The sequence below is a fragment of the Saccostrea echinata genome, unplaced genomic scaffold (genome assembly GCF_033153115.1).
Source record: "Saccostrea echinata isolate AGI-Se365-2 ecotype Australia unplaced genomic scaffold, CSIRO_AGI_Sech_v1 ptg000012l, whole genome shotgun sequence".
Classification (NCBI taxonomy): Eukaryota; Metazoa; Mollusca; class Bivalvia; order Ostreida; family Ostreidae; genus Saccostrea; species Saccostrea echinata.
This window is the reverse complement of record NW_026889761.1, coordinates 13,991,139-14,012,229: the sequence shown is the minus strand read 5'-3', so window position 1 is coordinate 14,012,229 and position 21,091 is coordinate 13,991,139. Positions and strand designations below refer to the sequence as shown.

General features: G+C 32.5%; 1 protein-coding gene across 1 annotated transcript; it reads left to right on the top strand.

The window, feature by feature from the left end:
* The first annotated feature begins 7,754 nt into the window (after positions 1 to 7,754).
* On the top strand, positions 7,755 to 15,569 carry LOC133185405 (four-jointed box protein 1-like). The gene is made up of 3 exons (XM_061320585.1): positions 7,755 to 8,289; positions 11,518 to 11,607; positions 13,523 to 15,569. The coding sequence occupies exon 3, from the start codon at positions 13,925 to 13,927 to the stop codon at positions 15,224 to 15,226; it is 1,302 nt and encodes a 433-aa protein (XP_061176569.1). The 5' UTR covers positions 7,755 to 8,289; positions 11,518 to 11,607; positions 13,523 to 13,924; the 3' UTR covers positions 15,227 to 15,569.
* Positions 15,570 to 21,091: the final 5,522 nt, after the last annotated feature.

Below are 21,091 nucleotides of genomic sequence, written 5' to 3'. Positions count from 1 at the left end.
TTTTAATGTATCAAAATGTAGTTATACCTGTCATGTCTGGTTAGATTTTTTAATGCACCTCCAGTGGGTGAGATTAATTTAAAGCTTTATAGATTATCTTTGGAACTTTAGCGGGATGACACAGTTTTCAAGAAATATGTGACCAGTAATTACAGAGACGAAAAGTCCTATAACATTTCTATATACAAATGTACCTCTTCGTTAAGCATTTCATGTTCATCTCGTATGCAAGTATTTACACTTGGTTAATGAAAAACTTGAAATCTATATGACACATGTATACAGTATACCTGGTATACACAGACATATCTTAGCGCATCTATGTTATTTATCTCTGTGGGGCATATCAAATTAGCATAATTAACGAATTCGTTGGTGACATTTTTTGGTTATGTGTAAGTTAACACGTTCATGTAGATAACATGAAAAATATACCCATGGTATCTACTTGTACATGTACCCGTTACCAGGTAACGCGGTACCACTTCATCAATGGATACTTTTGTCCAGTAGCACCTGCAAAAGTTGCACTGAACGCACCCCTGAATCTTGCCATTTCAGAGAGGAAATTGCGTATGAACTATTTCTTTGTGTATGAATCAAAATCAGATGCACCTACGCGCACATGGCTGCAATCGAATTATAAATTAGCTTAAATATTACGTGCAGTCATCTCAGCCAAGGTGTTCGTATTTAGACCTCTGTAATAATGGTCAACTAAGAAGTAAAATCACATTAAAACAATTCTGTCTGAAGTCAATAATAGCTGTGACATTTCTAGGGTAGTTCTTAAAAATTATGCTTTGAATTAAATAACGTCCAAATACTTTCATACTTAAAATCAGATAAAATACTGAAATAAAAAATACCGAGTATAATCATATTCTTCGTCATCGTTAGAAGTTTCGCCGCTGTTTCACGCATTATAACGAGGTTACGTTCGATTGCGATGTTTCGATGAACACCTCTGGTAATCTACTTAACTTTCCAATAACCCGTACACAAGTTTTACTTTGACATTCTATAAAGCATTCATTAAGAGTGTGAATTATGCATTCATATACGTGTAAATCATGTTAGCCCCATCTGTGCGGAATTTAACATGGTATTGGAATGTTCTTGGTTGAATACAAAGTTGCAACTGTTCAGCAAATCAAGTCCTCCACTGAAAATAAAGCATTTATTAACTTCTTTTTATGGTGATTTGTAACAAACTGTTAGCAATTACATCGATGTAATATGAGGGATTGGGTGCTTAAGAATTTTTGTGACAAACATGGGCCCATGTTTCTGCTGCCAGAAGCCTCGAGTTGGCGACGAATCGGCCTTGCAAACATTTCTTTATAAACGTACTGTTTACATTGAAAAATCGTTTTAAACATTCCATAAAAGACAAATTCAACACAACACAAGACATTTCATTGTTGCTAAAGATTCTTGATTTTCATAGCGCATTGACACGTTGAAGTCGAAATTAAGGCTTTTCTATTGAGGGCTAACCAAATTTAACGACGGGCTTTCTTATCCGTCTGCTAATTACGGCACCGCCCCTTCTATATCTGAGCAACTCAAAACACCCCAAAGGAAGTAATCTCAGAAGGAAAAGACCTCACTTAGTCAAATAAGGTTATTATAGCCAAGACCCCACTTCTATCCACAATTATCCCCATTTCTCTCTCTCTCTCTCTCTCTCTCTCTCTCTCTCTCTCTCTGAATGCTTAACTGAATGTTGGTTATCGAACATAAAGTTACCCCAGAGCTTTAGTTTGCAAATTACTGCGATGACGAAGCAGAATCTGCATATAAAACATTAATATTTTCTTTTAATTCACGAGGATATTTTTTAACAATTAATTTAATTGAAATTGGCATCCGCTTTGAATGGAATTAAGGATGTTTTTCAGGTAACTCGGATGTCTCAGTTTTGCGAAACCTGTCCTACAAGAAAATAAATTTGGGCTATTTTTTTACGCTTTTGCAGGTAAAATACATCATTGTGGTTTAATAAGCGATCGTTTTACCAGTCACAACTAATTCATCAAACTTTCAATAAAGACCTATACGATTAGAATATTAATATTTTTTTTCAATAACCAATGTGAAAGAATCGCCATTTTGGAATTGGTGTTCTGATATATTTATGCCTCCCAATAACGAAGATCATAACCTGATTGTCTTACTGAAAACTTTAATATTTAGTTTTAATTTTTGGAAGGTAAACTTTTCAAATCTGGCAGACATATTCAAATATCAATGCTCTTTCAAATGTAATTAGACCAATGACCCTGTGTTCGTTTGTTTGTCCGTGATAAATAAACACCCGATTGGAACTGCACAATTTATACCAGGAGCATCCCTACGTTTGTGTTCATCGAGGACACAATGATCGGGATGATCCAGACAAGCCTATAGGGGATACAGGCATTAACATTTAAAATGGTTTATGCAATTAATGGCAAACAACACTTTGTTTATGCTTTGTGTTCATACACTTGTGAGTTTTTGGCTAGGATAAAGATTGACAGTTCAAAAGCACCGGACAATCGGTGAAATCCACGAAAATACAGCAGATACATGTACATGTATATCAAAACCTTATGTTCACCAATGAGAAGTTTTTCTCATGCTGATGTCGCAACAGAATTTTTTTTAGTTCCTATGATATTAGTCTAATTTTGAATATTAAATTATCATTTTGCCAACAGAACGAAAAAAAAGTTTCAGTTGGTCAGAAGGCGATTGGTTTGACTACGAACATCATACTTGGAAAATTGAAAATCAATTAAAACAGTTATCTGTCAAATAAAATCTTGTAATCACATGAAATGAATAGCTATCGTTTACATCACAACTTGACCACATTCGGTGGCGTTTGTGTTTCACACAGATTTGCGTTATTTTGGAAATTCTAATCTACTTGTTTTTCGAATGGTTCAAATTCGTCATCAATGTATAATGATGAGGTATATCTAAGAAGAAATCTGAATATATTTCTGATCATTTTTATATCCAATTTTCTTGTGTAACTGTTGGAGTTACTATTTATAAACTATATAAAAACTCACAGAAAATTTACCTCGTCATTTCACCGGAAGCATAGGCAGAGACTAAGTACTATACAAGCGTATATCTGTATAGGCCTTATCATACCCTGAAGTACAAATTGGTGATAAATTGGAAAATGAAAATAGAAGCTGATTGAGAGCTTTTTAGAGATTAAGCGGGAACAAACAAATTAAGTTGTCTTGATTCTCGAAGAGAGAAAGAAGGATTATGGGAAATTCTGGGCTCTCTCTGATGAAGAATAATCCGACTTTGATGGCTGTTCCTTGATAGCTTAGGTAAACATGGCGATGTATAGTCGTATCCCCCTTAATCCAGGTGTTGGTTTGCACACATTTGTTGTTGAGGCTCCCGAATGCTCCTTCAGTTATCACTCAGACATACTGATAGCAGCCAATGCCGACTTATCGACATCCTTATACTTATCGTCAATAGGCTATCTGGACTTTCCCTAGCATTGAAAGGTTTGTTGCTCTAAGCTCTCTTCTTGAGTTCTTTGATTGTATTCTATCAGCAGGCCAAAGATCGTTTTTACTTCAAGATCTCCCATTTCCACAACTTTCTCTTTTGTCGCAAAACTTGAATCAGGACGCTTATAAGACAAATATAAATCTTCAAATTAATGATTGTTAACCGTTTTGTTTTGTATGTTCAACACTCTAGAAAACACATATTTGTCTTGTCTGTTCAAAATTTTTTATTATTTTCCGAGTTTCATTTGCAACTCTGCTATATCTTAAACTGATATAATTACTTCTAAAAGCAGTCATAAAATTACCCAAAACTATTGCTCCAGTTTATTTTACTCTGCAAGAAGGATGCAGGTTAACATAATAACACAAACTTGAACACTTCCAAAAATTACTAGAGATTTCAGCATTTGTCAACCGTAATGATACGTATACAAACATTACCTATCAAAATCTTAGTCCTTATACAAAAGAAGTGACAATTAATGTATTTGAAGGTGATTGGTGACGTCAATAAAACATTGTGACACATGTAATTTTGTACATGTAAAATATCAACAAAATTCAGAATGGAAACTAGAGATCCAAAACCCAAAGCGAGACTGGAATTTAATGACCCTACTTGGCGTTTTGTATGGATATTTGATAACTTGTAATTTGAGTTTGATGGTCCGCCCGTTTGGTGAATGTCCCCGCACGTAGAAATGGTTTCTGCTTTACTGGCTTTAAGACCTTTGAAGCTTTTATGATTTCATAGTATTGAATTTACGAACATTTTCGGAACTTTAATCTGAAAAATATTGCATAGCATCTCTTCATCTAGGGACATGTGGGGCACGCCCCCTTCTTAAAGAAATGTAAATTTGTATGGGGTGAAATACATAAAACTTGCACTGGTAGCAATTGCCGATTGTGAAATGTTGGAGTTAAAATTTAATTTTATGACTCTTAGGCCAACCGACCGGCCTTATTTGTCTTATTCAGGTTTGCCCTTCAAATGTTTCTTAGTGAAATACGAAGAATCTCTAAGCACGGTTCTTAACACGCATACAGACTCCCAAGGGTATCCGTTACGAACCCAAACAAAAGGATAAATCTCGGATGTAACTCTATTGTGAGTTACTTGCAGCCAAATCGTTGTATGTAATAACTTTCTCTAGATAAAATGGAAACTCACAAGGAAATATACATAAAGGTTTCTAATGCCCTACTTTGAAATTCAACATTCTCTTTTGTATCGAACAATCTCTGATTTTAACAACCATCATAAAATAAGGATCAAGTTATTCTTGAATTAAAATACATATACCGGTGCAATGTGTGAGGTAAATCATAGCATACCTACAAAAAGTGAAATATTTAGATTAACTTTACAGGCGTTGGACTGTACGTTTTATCTTATCTTGAAAATCTAACCCCACTTGAAAAAATATATTATTGGTATGGGTAGGAGTGATAAGAAAATGACATAAGGTCAAGTGCTGTGTTAAATGTTCAAATGATTTATGAATACCAAAAGATAAAGATGCAGTTTTAAATAAAATTCTTAAAAGTGACAACGAGTTTTGTTTTGTCAAAAAAAAAAAATGAATTTACATTTTAATGTAAATTGAGTTGCATCGATATTTAACTGAAAAGTACATGTCACTTCTCTTCATACTTCTAGTTTCCAAATCAGTGTCGCATGGCAATTTGAAATTCATCTTTTAAAATTTTGCTTTGTGTTAATATAACACCTATACTGCAAAGAGATGTTTACTTTTTTCTAATCTGCGGAGAAGTTTCACACCTATTCTCACATAATCCGTCCATATGCGCTATTTGGATGTCGCAAGCAATTTAAATTACATTATTATTAAAATAATTGGTAAATTTTGTAGTGTTTTCGTTTGTGATACGTCTAGTTACCAAACCAACATCGTTAAGTGTTAATACACAGGTTAAAACTTCCCTGGGATCCAAGTATATAGTCTAATAAATGGCTTCTCGATCTGTCGCTTAGGCAAAAGGCAAAGTTTGGACCAATGAATAAAACAAAACAATTACATTTTATGCTAAAAAGCACGACTTTTACCTATAACAATGCATGAATATATTGATTTTTAACACTTTTAGATATTTGTCTACAGTGAAATTTTTAAAAAATATATAATAAGTTTGTCGCTAAATTTCTGTAATTTACGTTATCAAAATCTTAGTATTTGTGTAAACAGCATAAAAGGGTATCTAAAAACATAAAATATCTACTAGAGTATCCAACAAAGTCCATAAAATGCAATCTGAAACAAAGAAAAGTTATATGACAGAATACTTACAGAAACACATTGGTCTTTTAACCAGAGGTTAGTGGTTCGTTTTAAGGATGTATTTTACGTTATCAACGATACTTAAAGAATACAAGTAAAATTTTCTTTGCATATTAATTTATTTCTTCTTCCTGACCTACCAAACACGTAAAATATTAAAACGAACATTGATCTGTGCGACTACACATTTTACACCAATTAATCTGATAGAAAGTAATTTACGTTATGTAATTTACGTTATCAGTATAATACATATATGGTACCTATCTTGCAAATAAGACGTCGGGACAATACGGAACCATGCAGGAAACGTTATTGGTTTCTTCTCGAAAGCATCTTAACATAACCGAACTTCCGATGTAGATCTGATGCAGGAAGCGCCATCAGATAACGTAAATTACGTGTTACCTTTAAAAACTTTCAAATAATTCCTCAAAGATGTATTTTTGGCGTGAATTTCAGTTGATTTTACAAACAAGGTGTACTTCTATTTATTTGTAGCAATATTTTACGCATAAATCTCTCTTCATTGATTACTTGATGAAGCAAAACATTCATAACGTAAATTACAGTAAAAATAACATAAATTAAATATAATTTAATTGCCTTTCTCCGTAATTATATTTCATAGATTTCATTTAACAGAGATTGTAAAGTCAAAAGCAGAAATTAAAAAAGCATATGGGGAATAAAAGAAGAAAAAATAGGGAGAAGCATAACTAGAGAAAGATAGGAAAAAATACATACCAACAGCAGATCTTATATTGTCATTATATTTAACTGTGAATCTCTCAAAAGGATGAAAAATAATCAGTGTTTGTGGCATTTTGTGGGCAATTGAAAATACTACATGTCATTAGATGGATGAAAATAAGTTCAAGAAAATATTAATTTTTGGTTTGAATACCATTAAAATTGTAATTTACGTTATCAATATATTTCTTTAAGAAAAACCAATTTAGAATTTTCACAGTCTCTTCCCAAATTAAATTTTAAAATCCTCTTCTCTTATGATTCATAAACATAAATTAAGTCGCACAGGAATTCAGCTTAAACATTTCTAGTAAGAAGGAACAGAATTATTTCAGTTGAAAAATAAGATTAAAGCAAATAAAATTTGTTAATTACAAATTAAGAGAAAAACACTGGTAAAAAACAAAATTTTCGAAGTATTTTTATTAGTACAGACATAGTGCTAAAAAATCCAAGTGAAACTGAATATTCATTTTGACAATAAAACGGTTTTTGACGGGTTCATTTCGACGTAAGATAATAACGTAAATTACGAAGGTAAATACACTACCTATATTGCATAGTGAATATTTTTGTCATCATGCATGGTTGAGTTCTGATATTTTGAAAAATAATTCTCCCATGTTTTGTTTCCTAAAAAACATCGACTTCTCCCCCAAATAATGACTTTATTTTTTTAATGAAAGTTAGGCTGCATGTGGACGGATTATGTGAGAATAGGTGTTCAGCCAACTTAAAGCTACATAACGCTAACAATATGCATTCAGTAAAATCAGACTGATTCAAATTCATATTGCTATTTTATAATGGTGAGAATTAAATTTTTGAAGATATCGTCTATCATTTTTCATCCCTGGAAGTTTTAATGAGCAATAAAATTTTGAAAATGGATATGCATGAAACCTAAGGTAGATTTTATCTATTACAGATAGAGGAAAATTTCCTTAACCGTTCTTAACTTCGATGGACAATGGGCCGACACGCTCAAATTTTTCTTCTATACAAAACTAGGTCCTTCACAAAGAGCGCCAGCAAAGCTTTAAAATGCCGATCATATATTCATGCGATGCTTGGTGGGCTATAATAGATAAACTATTAAAGCTGAATTCAATTTAAATTAAATGAAATGTTACAATCGCTCGCAACCTCGGGTCTTCTAAACATAACATACCGGACAATTTAAATCGACAGAAGGAGATATAGAGAAGCAGAGATTTAAGTCGCGATTCTACAACACGATATGGATGGATTCTGTAAATGATATTCATGTATCTCCAGAGAGTGGCTGGCATAGACGGTCTGCCGACTCATTGAAAGGGGGGTCCTGATCCGCGGAGGGGTTCGACAAGGATCACATGTTACCCGGACCTCATTCAACCGTGCTTTGTCACGTCAGCCATTTTGCGTCCTCATCGACTGGGTTTATAAATTATAGAAACCCGACACCAACCATTTAACCGAAAAACACCCTGCGTGCTTGGATCGCGGCTACTGTTACAAAATAAATGGGGATTAGATATTACTGGTCGATTTGGGCTGCCATTTTGTTCGGTGCTAAATGATTCCCTTATTCTGTGGTGTTAAATGTTTTATAGAATTTGCCGAACATTGTTCTGGGGACCTTTTAGAAAAGAGCTGCAGCTATCAAGATAAAATCTGCATATGTTCTCTTGAACTTTCTTTTGGATTTTATAAAGGTAACGTATTCCTTTGATTAGCATGCAATCTTTGTATTTTGAAAAAAAATTTAAAACAAATGTACTAGAATTTAAAAAAAAAAAGAAATCTGACTTGGTTTATACCAGAACATTTTGTTATTGCTGCTAATTAATTTGGGATGAACTGAACAAGCGATTTTTTAAAATGTAAATCATTTTCCCCATGCAATTCCTGCAGTAAAAGTTTTAAATATTGATCATTATCTTTTATTGAATTGTGTATAATTCAAACTTAGGTATTACTCAACATACCTTGGTTCAAATTCTGTCAATGTGGAAGAGGTGCAACCGTATATTATTCATTTTCCCATGTCTACATGTGAAAACAATGAATTTTCATATAGAGTTTCCTGTTATTAATTTGATACCATAATGCGTATTGTGTTATTATTTACATAACTTTAAATAACTTATGAGATCAAGTGTTTTAAGCCAAATCTTCAAAAAATCTCCGAGTGTTTGATGTTGTAGATTTCCTCCATTCTTATACAGGTGTATGTAACACACGTAAAAAGTTCAACTGCGTTGAAATTCTGCCAGGTTGAAGAATTGTAACAAATCTCTTTTGTTTGGTCTGCTATGGTCAATTAGGTTGTTTCTCAGATAAAGCGATATCCTTGTTATTCCGAGATATTAGAACCTACACTCCGTGAAATTCCGAACCCGACCTTCATAGCCTTATGATTGCCTTTTTTAGCATTTATCAGATATATGCAGTGAAAGAATTTTAATGAAGTGTATTGTTCTTAGAACATTGCAATTTGTTTGAAATATGTTAAAATGCTCTTTAAATTCTAATGAGCTCTCTTAAATTCTAAGGCAAGATTTTTGGACAAACGGTTTTCTGATGAAAAGGTTATGTACATGTACATATTTCCCTGTAACATATTCTAGTTTTTTATAAAAAAGAAATACATGTATACCAATTGTTTACTTCTATGCCATATGAAGAATTGAATGTCTTTTTATTTATCTTATAGACGCATGTTAATCTAATTATTCTTTGTAAATCAAATCTTTGATTAATGCATTCCTTGTATTAAAGATGCCTTTTACAGCTTGCTTAACTAAGATTTATAAGGAAGTGTAATTAAGGGTTAAATAAAGCTGAAGCACCTGATGAAGATTTGGCTAACGCCCATTATATTCCATCAGTACATTTCCATAAAGAAAATATTAATATACACAAATATATGAATATTTCCATATCCAATTTGCAGATTATGTAAATTTCTGCATTGCAATTACTTTTTTTTTTTTTTTTTTAGTTTTTCTCTGCCTTTCTGACCTGTTCATTTTCAATCTTCTTTAATTCAAAAGTTGTCAAACACAACAGGGTTCAGGACAATTTGACAGAACAGCATTAACCAATTGTTTTGTTTTCTGTACGACGTGTAGCCCTCCTTTTGATGGCGGTAAACAATACTATTATACCCGCTGAAAAGACGGTAAATTGAAGAACTCTCCATGTTTTGGAGATTGAAAAGGTCATTATTCATCTTGCCGGGATCAATGTCAGTAAAGGGTCAAACTAAAGCCTCATTGTGACAGGTTCATTAAATTCCCATTATTTCTATCATAAAAGAGAACATTTGAAGTCCGTCTAATTCTCATGATCTGGGGATTTGAGTGGTGCATCTTGGGAATTTATAATGATGGTCCAACAGAGTGTCTATTGTTGGTCCACACGGTGGCAAACGGTCACTGTATGCTTATATGACCATAACCAAAATTAACTACAAACACATGTATTGAAAATATTTAATCAGTGCCTTGGGGTTTGGACATGCAACTACAAAGTATACCACAAAAAGAGGTAAAACCGATCCTGGATAATTCGTGGAACTGGGGGTGCTTTTTAGGTCTTTCAGACGCATTTAACTGTTTAAGAATCATAAAATATACCCTTTTTTGATTAGTTTGATTACTGTCCGCAGAGTTTGCGTAAATGAAAGAGAGACGTTTAAAACACATTTAACACCATGTATATTAGGTATATACTTCTTCTGGAGTATTGTTTTTTTTTTTTTGTTTTTTTTTTTTTGTTTTTTTTTTTTTTGTATGTCTATTCCACTGGCGGATTAAAGGGAGGGGGGTTCAGGGGACCCGCCCTACCCCCTTTTCGTGACCAAAAGCATACATAAGAATAATAAATCAGTTTTTTTATGGGATATTGCATTAATTATACTAAAATATAACTAAAAATAAATTTAAAAACTGGTCCATAAAACTTCTAAAACCTGAGAGCTTCCTGGGACTTTGCCCCCTAGGCCCCAACCTGACCCTAACGGGTGCCCCTCCCTTTCAAGTATCCTGGATCCGCAACTGTATTCACATCAGCTTTGAAACAAATGCAAAGCTCTGCTCTTTTTCTTGTATTTAAATGCTTTAATGCTTTATTGTATAATAAACTATGATTTATCTAATCTTATTGATTAACTAATTAAACTAATAAGCTAATAAAGCTGATAAACTAATTAGTTTGATTTATCTAAACTAGTAAGTTATTTTAGAAATTGTTTCCAATCCTTTTGATATAATCAATAAAATATGTTCAAAACAATGCTTTACACATATAAATGTAGGTATACCTCATGTGCCATTTATGTAGCTCAGCGAGAGAAAAACTGTTTTGAACTGAACTTGTCAAAATTTAGTATGTATATACAATCAAGAATACTGCTAAGAATTGATACACACCATTATTCAGAGAACAATTTACTTTAAAATTATTTTTTAAAAACATTCTTGAATATAAATTGACCGCACTTGTTAACTGTATTTTTTTTAACCATTGATTTATTTTTTTCTTTGTGAATGTTCTTTTTTCACGTGAGAATTTTTTTCAATATAGCTATATGTTTCGTTCTCAATAAAGCGGCTGTCACGAAAGACGGCATATTCCCGATGCGTTTCGGTGACCATGAATTATTACATATTATTATATCTTAATTGAATTCTTTGTCATTACGCTGTGGCAAATCTATAAGAATTAATGCATTATTCCATACAGTTAGAGTTTGGCACGTTCGTTCGCTAGTGCACACTTACGCGTTCTATAATTGACCACCTACCGAGCCGGTCAGTGTCATTGTTAATTGTGGCATTGAGGCGTTAATTACAAAGTCCAGTGTATGCTCTTTAATTCTTCTGTGGCATACCATCTGATTTAAGTATTAATTAACTGAAGGTTCTTTGGTATTACAGATCTGGAGTTTCCATTTTAAAGAGAAAAAAAACTTTGTCAAGGTTTTCACCACACTAGGAAGATGGTCACATCTGTTTGAAGGCTTCCAGGTATTTATATATTTGTACATGTGAAATATTATCTTGCATGATTTCAAGAATTATCAAATGATCTTAATGACATTTCTGTCACTTTAATGATTTTTAACGATTTGGATCGAATATAATTTCATAACATTTTGATTAACTGATTTGTTTCGTTGGGGTACTTTAATTTCGAAGACATAAACGTTTTGCATCAATTTGGATGTCACCCCTGGAGTTAAAATACAATTTTCCTCCCATTTAAGCCAAGTTTTTCATAAAATTTAATTTTTGGTTAGATTCAGTTTAAGAAAAAAAAACAACAACAAATAGTTATTTGAATTTCCACCCCATTATATTTCCACATTTTTATCTGCCTTATAAATTCTATATCTCTTGAGTAAACACCCGCCTGTAGATCTACTCATTGTAAGATTGTTATGGCTCCTTATCACCTTCAATTGTCTTGTGTGTATTTTCGGGGGTGTTTATAAAGCACTTATTACCAACACAAGTACCTTATCACTTCTGTTTAGGGGGTTTAAAAATTGTAACTGTAATTGTAGAGAGGGGCACTTGACTTTGAGTTAAAGCTAAAGCATTTAAACAAAGTGTGGATTTTTTTTTTTGTTTGCTTGTTTTTTGGGGGGTTTTTTATGTCAAAGAATTTCAGCCTCTTGATTTCTTTAGTGATGGAATACTTTTTTGTATATATAATGTTTGTATCAATGCCACCGGACATAAACAAACACTTCTACAAAATGTTCATTTCTTTTTCTTTCAAATTGTCCAAAGGTCATATTGTCTTACAAAGCATCATAGAATTATTTATTGTAATGAAAAATAAAATATCAATTTATTAAAGGTAGTAAGTATAAATTAACTCATTGATTTAGTGTTTAATATATTCAAACAGATTTTTTGCACATGTTTTTATTGAATAATTTGAAATAAAAGGATCCATACAATATATAAATATACAATGTATAAATTAAGTTAACTACATGTATATTTAATTTATTTAATAAAGTCTATCTGAGGCCTTACAACCTTCAATAGAGACCCAGTGATTATAACCACGCTAAGTGATAACTGCAAATTCATGTCAGGTTATCATTCCTATGCAATATGTAAAAACAAATACCATGTTTAATTAACTTGTTTTATTAGTTAATATTTTCTATACATGTATGTATGGGGATTATTATGCGAAGAACTACTCGGAAGGAATTTTTTGTTACCATATAACGCAGAAAAAAAATTCAACAAGATGAATTGCAAACACATAAAAAATTAATTCCGTGGTTTTGAAAATCTTTTATGTCTATTCTATTTAGTGAATTTTGCCTAAGGCTGATAGATGACTTTTTGAAACTCTCTATGTAATACATTATATTGACAAGTCTGAACACTGCAAAGCATAATTAATTAATTCACACCCATTACTTTCATGCTGTGACAAAAACTTCATTATCAAAACATTATTGACATCACCTTTTCAGTATTAGCATAAAATCGACTTAGCGTCATATTATAAAGAATGCGAATGTTAAACAACTGATATATCCTTACGCAATACTTCACTGGGTTTAAGGAGTATTCTAAGCCTTGTATTGTATATTGAATAATTTTTGTAAGAATTGTGGACTGAATAGGGTCAGTCAATAACATCTAGCAGCAGGGATCTCGTTTTACAGCTCTGAGTAAACCAGTCATTATTATAAGATGTATGCCGGGTGGGCGGGGCTTCTTCGATTAATACCTGGAACATGCGCGGTAGAGGTGTATTTGTTCGACTGGAGAATTAAAGGGTTTTAATGCTATTCTGTAGAGTGATAGGAACTGCATATCGGAAAGGATGAACTGTAAACAGAAAAAAAAGAAACTTGTGTGGGTTTTTCTGCAATTAAGGAGAAAATAATGTAGGGGCATTTATTTACAGAAAGTCAACGTTGAAGAGAAATCCTGGAGTGTGGTGTCGACGAATCCCGTGGAGTGTGGATCGTTCAGTGTCAGTCAGTGTTTGTCGCACATCTCCGGGAGACAGTCGGAGAGGTCTGAAGATTATCACAACTTTACGGAGATTTGAGACACTGGATTATTATTCTAGAGACAGTCTGCTGTGTCAGTGGACACCACTTCCTCCAAGTTTCCTCGCAAGCTTCACAGGTACTAATGAAGAGCTAACAAGGACAGCTGTGACAGATACAGCGCATACTTAGCGGATCTTTTCAGTGCTAACTTTGTCAACGGTTCTATATATATTGTACATATAAATAAGAGACGTTCATGCTGATCTTAAAGCTGTAGAAGGAATGATTAAAGCCGAGTGTCAGATAGTGTTATGAGAAAATTTCATTCTGTCATCATGGCAGGACTTGCGTTCACTTTAGGTTTCGTTCTCGGGATGATGCTGCAGCTTCCGGTGATAACCCTTCCTTTGGAAGAACAAAACTTTGAAAAAACTGACTCCAAAACTGGCATTCGCCATGAATCTGTAGGCTCGGCGAGAAAACAGCTTTCGCTGGATAATCCATTAAGACTTGTAAAGCCTTCCTCTTATGGAGTAGTGTATCCTCTGAACAATGGTACGAACTCGTACTTACAGGGACAAACGGATTATAGCGGATCACAACAATCGGACGGTTCCTCTGGCGCTTCACCTGCAATAGAATCCGTCATTAGGAATCGTGAATCAGCAAAACAACCAGATGTGCTGAACGGGATTTTCTGGTCGGAAGCCACGGAGAAAAAATGTCCGGGTGGGTTTACCGAAAAAGAGCAGGAAGATTGGAAGAGTAAAATAAACAATGTTAAAGTTGTGAAACTGGAAAATGGATGCGGAAGGATGCAGAACCGGTTAGCTACTTTCAAAGATGCATCCCGTGCTTGTGTTAGGTACAGAATGAATACAGATCAAATACAGGGTGATATTTTCTCATTTTATCTAAGTAAGCTCTTGGGAATAAGTAACGTTCCTCCTTCTAGCTTACATTTAGTTAATACAATTGATGACCGATGGAGGACGGTAACAGGTGAAATTGCAAACAGTAAGTGGGCAGACGATAAAGTTGTCATTTTTACACAATTTGTAGAGGGACTAAAACCATCTCATATTCCGTTTGAATTTCGAGAAGAAGATCGAAAATTACATCCTAAACAGGACCTAGGCAACTCAAAAGGTCCTGAAGATCTGTGTGATTTAGTGCAATGGTCAGACTTACTGATATTCGATTATCTGACGGCAAATCTAGACCGCGTGGTGAATAACATGTTTAACCGTCAGTGGAATCCAAATATGATGAACACTCCGGCACATAATCTGGAACGGACGTCCAATGGACGCCTAGTTTTCTTGGACAACGAGTCGGGACTGTTTCATGGTTATCGTTTGCTGGACAAATATGCTTCTTATCATAAAAAGCTCTTGGACGCTCTCTGTGTCTTCAGAAACTCCACAGCGCGTGCCATAGAGCGCCTTTATCGTTCCGGAAACGCGGGTGAGGAACTTAACAAACTGTTTTCCCAACATGAAGAGCTCTCTAACCAGATTCCACGTTTCCCTCAGAAAAATGCAAAAATTTTGCAACAAAGGATAGCGGACGTTTATGAACAAATTCAGATGTGCAAGAAACAGTATGTGTAAAAACTGAGTTATAAAGTCTTTATTTCTTTATAACATTCATTGGGAGGTTTCAAACCTTAAATTATGTGCAAATTTAACGCAATTCTTAACGGATGCCGTCTGTAAAGCTTATGCATACATTACAGCATTCTTTTATTATGTGTATCTTGCCATACAATCAAGAAAGCCCATTTCTGTGCCTTTCAAAAAGGACACCTTATTTTAAAAAGTGCTAATCATGATATTTTATTGCAATATTACCATATTTTAAATGTTCATGTTTTTCATCCTCATAAAACTCTCATGTTATGGATTATCATTGTTAAACTTTCATCGTTATGATAAAGTACAAAAAAGCTTAAAACTGTTTGTAGTTTTTACTGTACTTAGTATATTAAATCGGTTTTACTCTCACGACAGGGGTGAAACCAACGACCCGATTAATCGTCCAAGTTGTTAAAATCTGTACACATTTTTCAGATTTCTCAGCGAACCAGAAGAGATGATCAGATAAACAAGAAATCTCTAATTCTCCTGGAGATTTAAATCAGCAGTCCCGACACCTTTTTCTGTATTATGTTTTATAATGCTGCAGGATTTTTCTTCTTTATTATACTTGGGTAATCATTAAGGATTTTGTCGGAATTAACTTTCGTCTGGGGTTGGGTGGCAGCTTAGACACTCCGCATTGAAAAGGTGTCACTTCTAGGCGGCCATTTTGTTAAAGTTGTCATAGAAACTATAAAATCCAAACGTTATGAAACTTGTTTATTGATAATGGTTATTATTAATTTAAAAGGTGATTTCTCTGTAATTGTGATATTTCTCAATAAGTAGCTCATTTTTGTTTAAAAAAATACAAAATAATTGTCTTTTTTTTAAAATACTTTTTCCCTTAAGATCTGCAAGCTGTCATGATTTATCTTTTTAAGACCTATAAGTTAGATCAACTTTATAAAGTAATCCGTCCATAGTAAGCTCTTAAATTGCAGTTTAATCTGAGTTACTGATTTTTAAATAAATTTATTTATCTATTTTGTCTTTAACTACAAGCACTTGGCGTTTTAAACATTTAATGGCTTGAATACTAAAGTTCTCACCCCTTCCAACAACTCACAAGGTACACAAAGTGAGATTTATAAGGTACGGGTGTTTTTTTTTAATTAAAATTGAAATGAAAATATTTGGAACGTCAAGTGACATTGATACAAATAAAATTGATGAAGATAGGGGGAAACGCTAAACACCCGTTTAAATATGAGTAACAACCAAGAAAAGAAGATAATTATAAAATGTTTGAACTAAATCATTACACTTTCTATTGAATTATTTTTTTAAAGTTGAAAATTAAATATATGAAGTGTTTGAAGTGCACTTTGTCTTAATTTTTTTTAAGTTGAAATTGACATGTATATCCCTATAACATGAAAGCAACCTTCTCCCCGCCTTTCATGCAGTATTTTATTTTACATAAAGTGTATACGATTTTTTAAAAAAATATTAACATATTAAGTTGTTGTTATCTTATAATTAAAGCACTGGAAATTTTGTTATTTAGAAAAATATGCTCGAGTGATTTGAATTTTGATTTGAATACAGATGAGGTATTTTCGTGTAATCCGATGCTCTAGTTGGTAATAGAAGGTTTTTCTAAATACACAAGAAAAAAAATATATATAATGTAAGTAATCCCTGATACTGGCCTGGCAGTGAACCACAACATGTTATTTCTTTGTCTGCGTACTGTTATCTTTTTTTGGTGGTCAAGAGCAGTGCATATAATAATAAATAGTCCGGTTACAAAATGTGATGGTGCTGAAAATTACAGGGGTCATCATTTAAAGTTGGCAAAAAGCACGAACGTAAAGAAATTGGTGGTGTTGAAAAAAAAATAAATATGCATGCATAAATGATTAAAATTTGTATACCTTTCATAATCAGTCATGGGGAAAATCAACAATGAATAAAATTACAAAAAAATTTCAAGAGTAACGATCAGTAATATTTTTTTCAAATGAATATTGTTCAAAACTTTCAAATTGTTAGAGCATCATCCAGCTAAGTGGTATTTTAATATTTTTTTCAAATGAATATTGTTCAAAACTTTCAAATTGTTAGAGCATCATCCAGCTAAGTGGTATTTTAATTTAAAACTAAAGTATAAGATATAGTTGCTACACACTTTTCAACCTTAATTGTTCCAGATATTGTAGTTTATTATGATAATATTTTGTTTTCGGCAATAGAAGTCTTACCTTGAAAATTAAATACATTGTCTTTGGAAAGAGGAAAAAATGTATTTGCAGTGAGATATATATTTAAAAGTATTATTGGATTTCATGATTTATGTACAATTGCTTTTTATCATTATCTGATTTGGCAGGGATATATGTTAAATGTATTTGAAAATGATGTTGGAAATAAGCAAACTAAGTAAGTAAGTAAATTATTTATTATAGTGATATATATATATATATATATATATATATATATATATATATATATATATATATATATATATATATATATATATATATATATAAATTTTGCAGTATGTCTAGGAAATTTACATAAAATATCTTAAAAACCATCCAAAAACATTTAAATGTCCTATACTTAGGCTACCAGTGGGTCGGGTTCTGTCCTACTCATCCTCAGGATCGGACAGAATATCATTGGTCTGTTCAACTTGCGGTTGCTTTTTAACAATTCTGCCATTTGCTGTAATTTGAAATTATTTCATTTAAGATGGCGCGTGCATTAAGTTCGATAAGTCTTTCAGTATGGGAAATATTGCCTAACGATAAATTCAACGAATTCTGTATTACAATGTACTACTAATCACAGATCAAATCTACAGTGTACTAAATCTAATTTCAATTTCTTACTGTACTTGTCAACAGCTTAAGTACAATTTACGTGGAATAAGTATATAACTGTAATAATATTCATAAAATATGATACTAAAAACAATGAAAAAAAATATTTAGAATACATTCCTACAATCATAGAGCAGCATAGAGGCGGTAATGTTATCTTTCGTTTCATTTCATAACATCTTTAATATTTATGAAAGATGCAACAAAAATTCTCTCAAATTCACTTGTATATATTTTAAGTTTATTTTAATTTGTAAAACAAAAATAATATTCTTACAGGTGTGAGCAATAATTTCAGTTCTAAATTTATATACTAGTTTTTAGATCTTAATTACAAGAGAATTAAATGAAGAAAAAAAAGACTTGGCTATTTAAAAAAGATCAAAATTAATTTTAAAAATGTTTTATTTTATCAACAAGTGTACTTATTAATTCATTTATTTTAAGATTGTTGTTCATCTTGGTTAAAAGCTATAGTTTACCCCGAAAATGCAGTCTGAGTGTGAAAAGGTTCTCAAGTAAAATACATGCATTTTTCATACACCATCATTTACCTTTAGCAAGCTGTTTCCTTAAGCTGAAGAATTAATGAAGTTTACATGGATTTTGTGGATTATGGACGATCAATTATACGCAAAGGACACTGTGTCTGCCAATATAGGGAAACGAAAGACAACCCCCATAATTAAATTGTTAAGGTGTACGATGTATTTCCTGAAGGTAGCGTAAACAAACAGTTTCAGACAATGGAGTTTTTTGTTGCTACATGTAAGTGCATTTTTGTTGTGTGCTCAATATTTTTACCCATTTGAACATAATTTGCGAAATAGTTCATGATATTAATACACGTATCTACTTAATTTTCAAGAAAATCTACGTATATTTTGATTTTAGATATATTCCATTGCATTATACAAAAGGGCGGGTTTTAGGGATGCCCCCTGCCATTGTTTGCTTCGTCATCAATCAACCCTGTTTTATTTTATGACTTAAATGTAACATAATATAATTTTACACAGATGTTAAGTTAGGCGACACCAAAATTTCCTTAAATTCACATGTGCACAGCCCTTCCCCACGTATTTATGCATCAAATACATGTACATATTTTGAGCACATTTATTTAACTTGAATTCAAATACAATGTGGAAAATATTCCCATTTAGCTTTTACTGTGAACTTAAAAAAACAAAGCTCAAATTAGATTTTTTTCAATCATCCTAGTTAGATTTTATTTTAATTAGCGTATATACATTTAAATGTAGAAACATAATTAGAAATTAATGAACTATCTGTAATGACTATCTATGTTTATTTTAAAACAAAATCTTATTTTAATATAATTTTTTCCTATACTTTTTCCTATATGTAGGTTGTCACGACTCGTGACAAAGAACGCCTGATAATTGTCATACAGATCAATGAAACTCTTGGTTTAAAATATACAGCAATCAATATGCAATAAATAAGGCTGACATTCATATTAATCTAATGACATAAGCAAAATATTTTTCTTTTTTATACATTGGTTTTCAATTGCAAGCTAATGATAAAAGGTCTTTGATAGTTTGATGCATGACATTTTTTTATCGGTAACACTCCCTGTTTTATTTCTAAGGTGCCTAAATAATTCGTCTTCGATTATTGGATCTCTTCAGCTCATCCTTTTTTTTCCCGTAGGATATACAGTAGAAATGACCCCTGCTAAGGAAGTGGAATATTTCTAAGTCTATATTTATTTAAAAGTGAAATAAAACACAATTCGTTTCGAGATCTTGTCACATGGTCTACTACTTTCTCTCTTTTATTTATTATTCGGAAACACTTGGTTGATTCGTTCCTCTCTCCATCAGAGGATTCGGCAATTTGGAGTGATTTGGTATATTGCATCTTTGCTAGTCAAGAGTTTTCGGTCCGATCTTCTCTCCGTAAACGGCGAACAGAGCGGACCGAAAACCCTTGGTTAGCGAAGATGACATATTGTGGGTGACACTATTAATTACCTAGATCTTATCGGGGGAATATAGGGATTTATCTCCACATCCTGAGGCTAAATGTCAAATGATGTCAACAGAACCGTTTAAAGAATCAAGTGAGACATCCTATAATTCTTCTAAAGGTCAGTCAGAACATACGACAGATAGTTAGAGCTAGTTTGAACGTGTCTTAAGTACATTTAAAATAAAAACATTCTACTCAAGGTTCTATATCCTGTTTTACTTGAAAGGAAAATAAAGAGAAGTCCACTCTTTACAAACCGGAAGTCTGACGAGACTGTAGCTCTTCTGTCTTGTTCTTGTAATAAAGGAAGAGAAAAGTAGCACTTAGACTTCACACTATGGCCACACCAGTGAAACAAAATTATGATATCTGGGTTAGTTTCTTTGTGTGGCAGGTTTTAACAAAATCAGAGAAAAGCCTTTTGAAAAAAAAACCGCACAGATTTCTATTTTCGTACCTTGGCAAAACCCTTTCTTCGAAATAAGAAAACAAGAAATACACAGAAATATGTATCTTAGAGTAGTCTACTTGTGGTTTATGGTTTATTGAAATTGGACCAAAACTATAGAAGGAGAAGTGTTTTGAAAGAATTCGAAAGGTTTTTTTTCTTCTATTTTTCGTAATCATGGAAACATCGTTTCGAAATCAAAAATCCGATTATAGAATTATGTGTCTTACTAATGTACCAAGCCTTATTGGAATCAGACTAAAACTGCAGGAGAAATAGAGTTTTGAAACAAAATCAAAGAAATTTCTTTTTTAGAAAGCAAGCCAACATTAATTGTTTAAATCAAAAACTGAGAGAAAGGAACCTATACACGTGTATCTTAGTGCAGTCTACTTGTTTACCAAGTTTTATTGAAATCGGAGAAAAACGGAAGAAGTAACATTGTACAACAATATCATGAATTTTTTTTTATTTTAATTAACCAAGGCAAAAATATATTCATTCAACTCAAAAATGGAAGAAAAAATTATATGTATTTTTTAGTATAGTCTAAGTGCG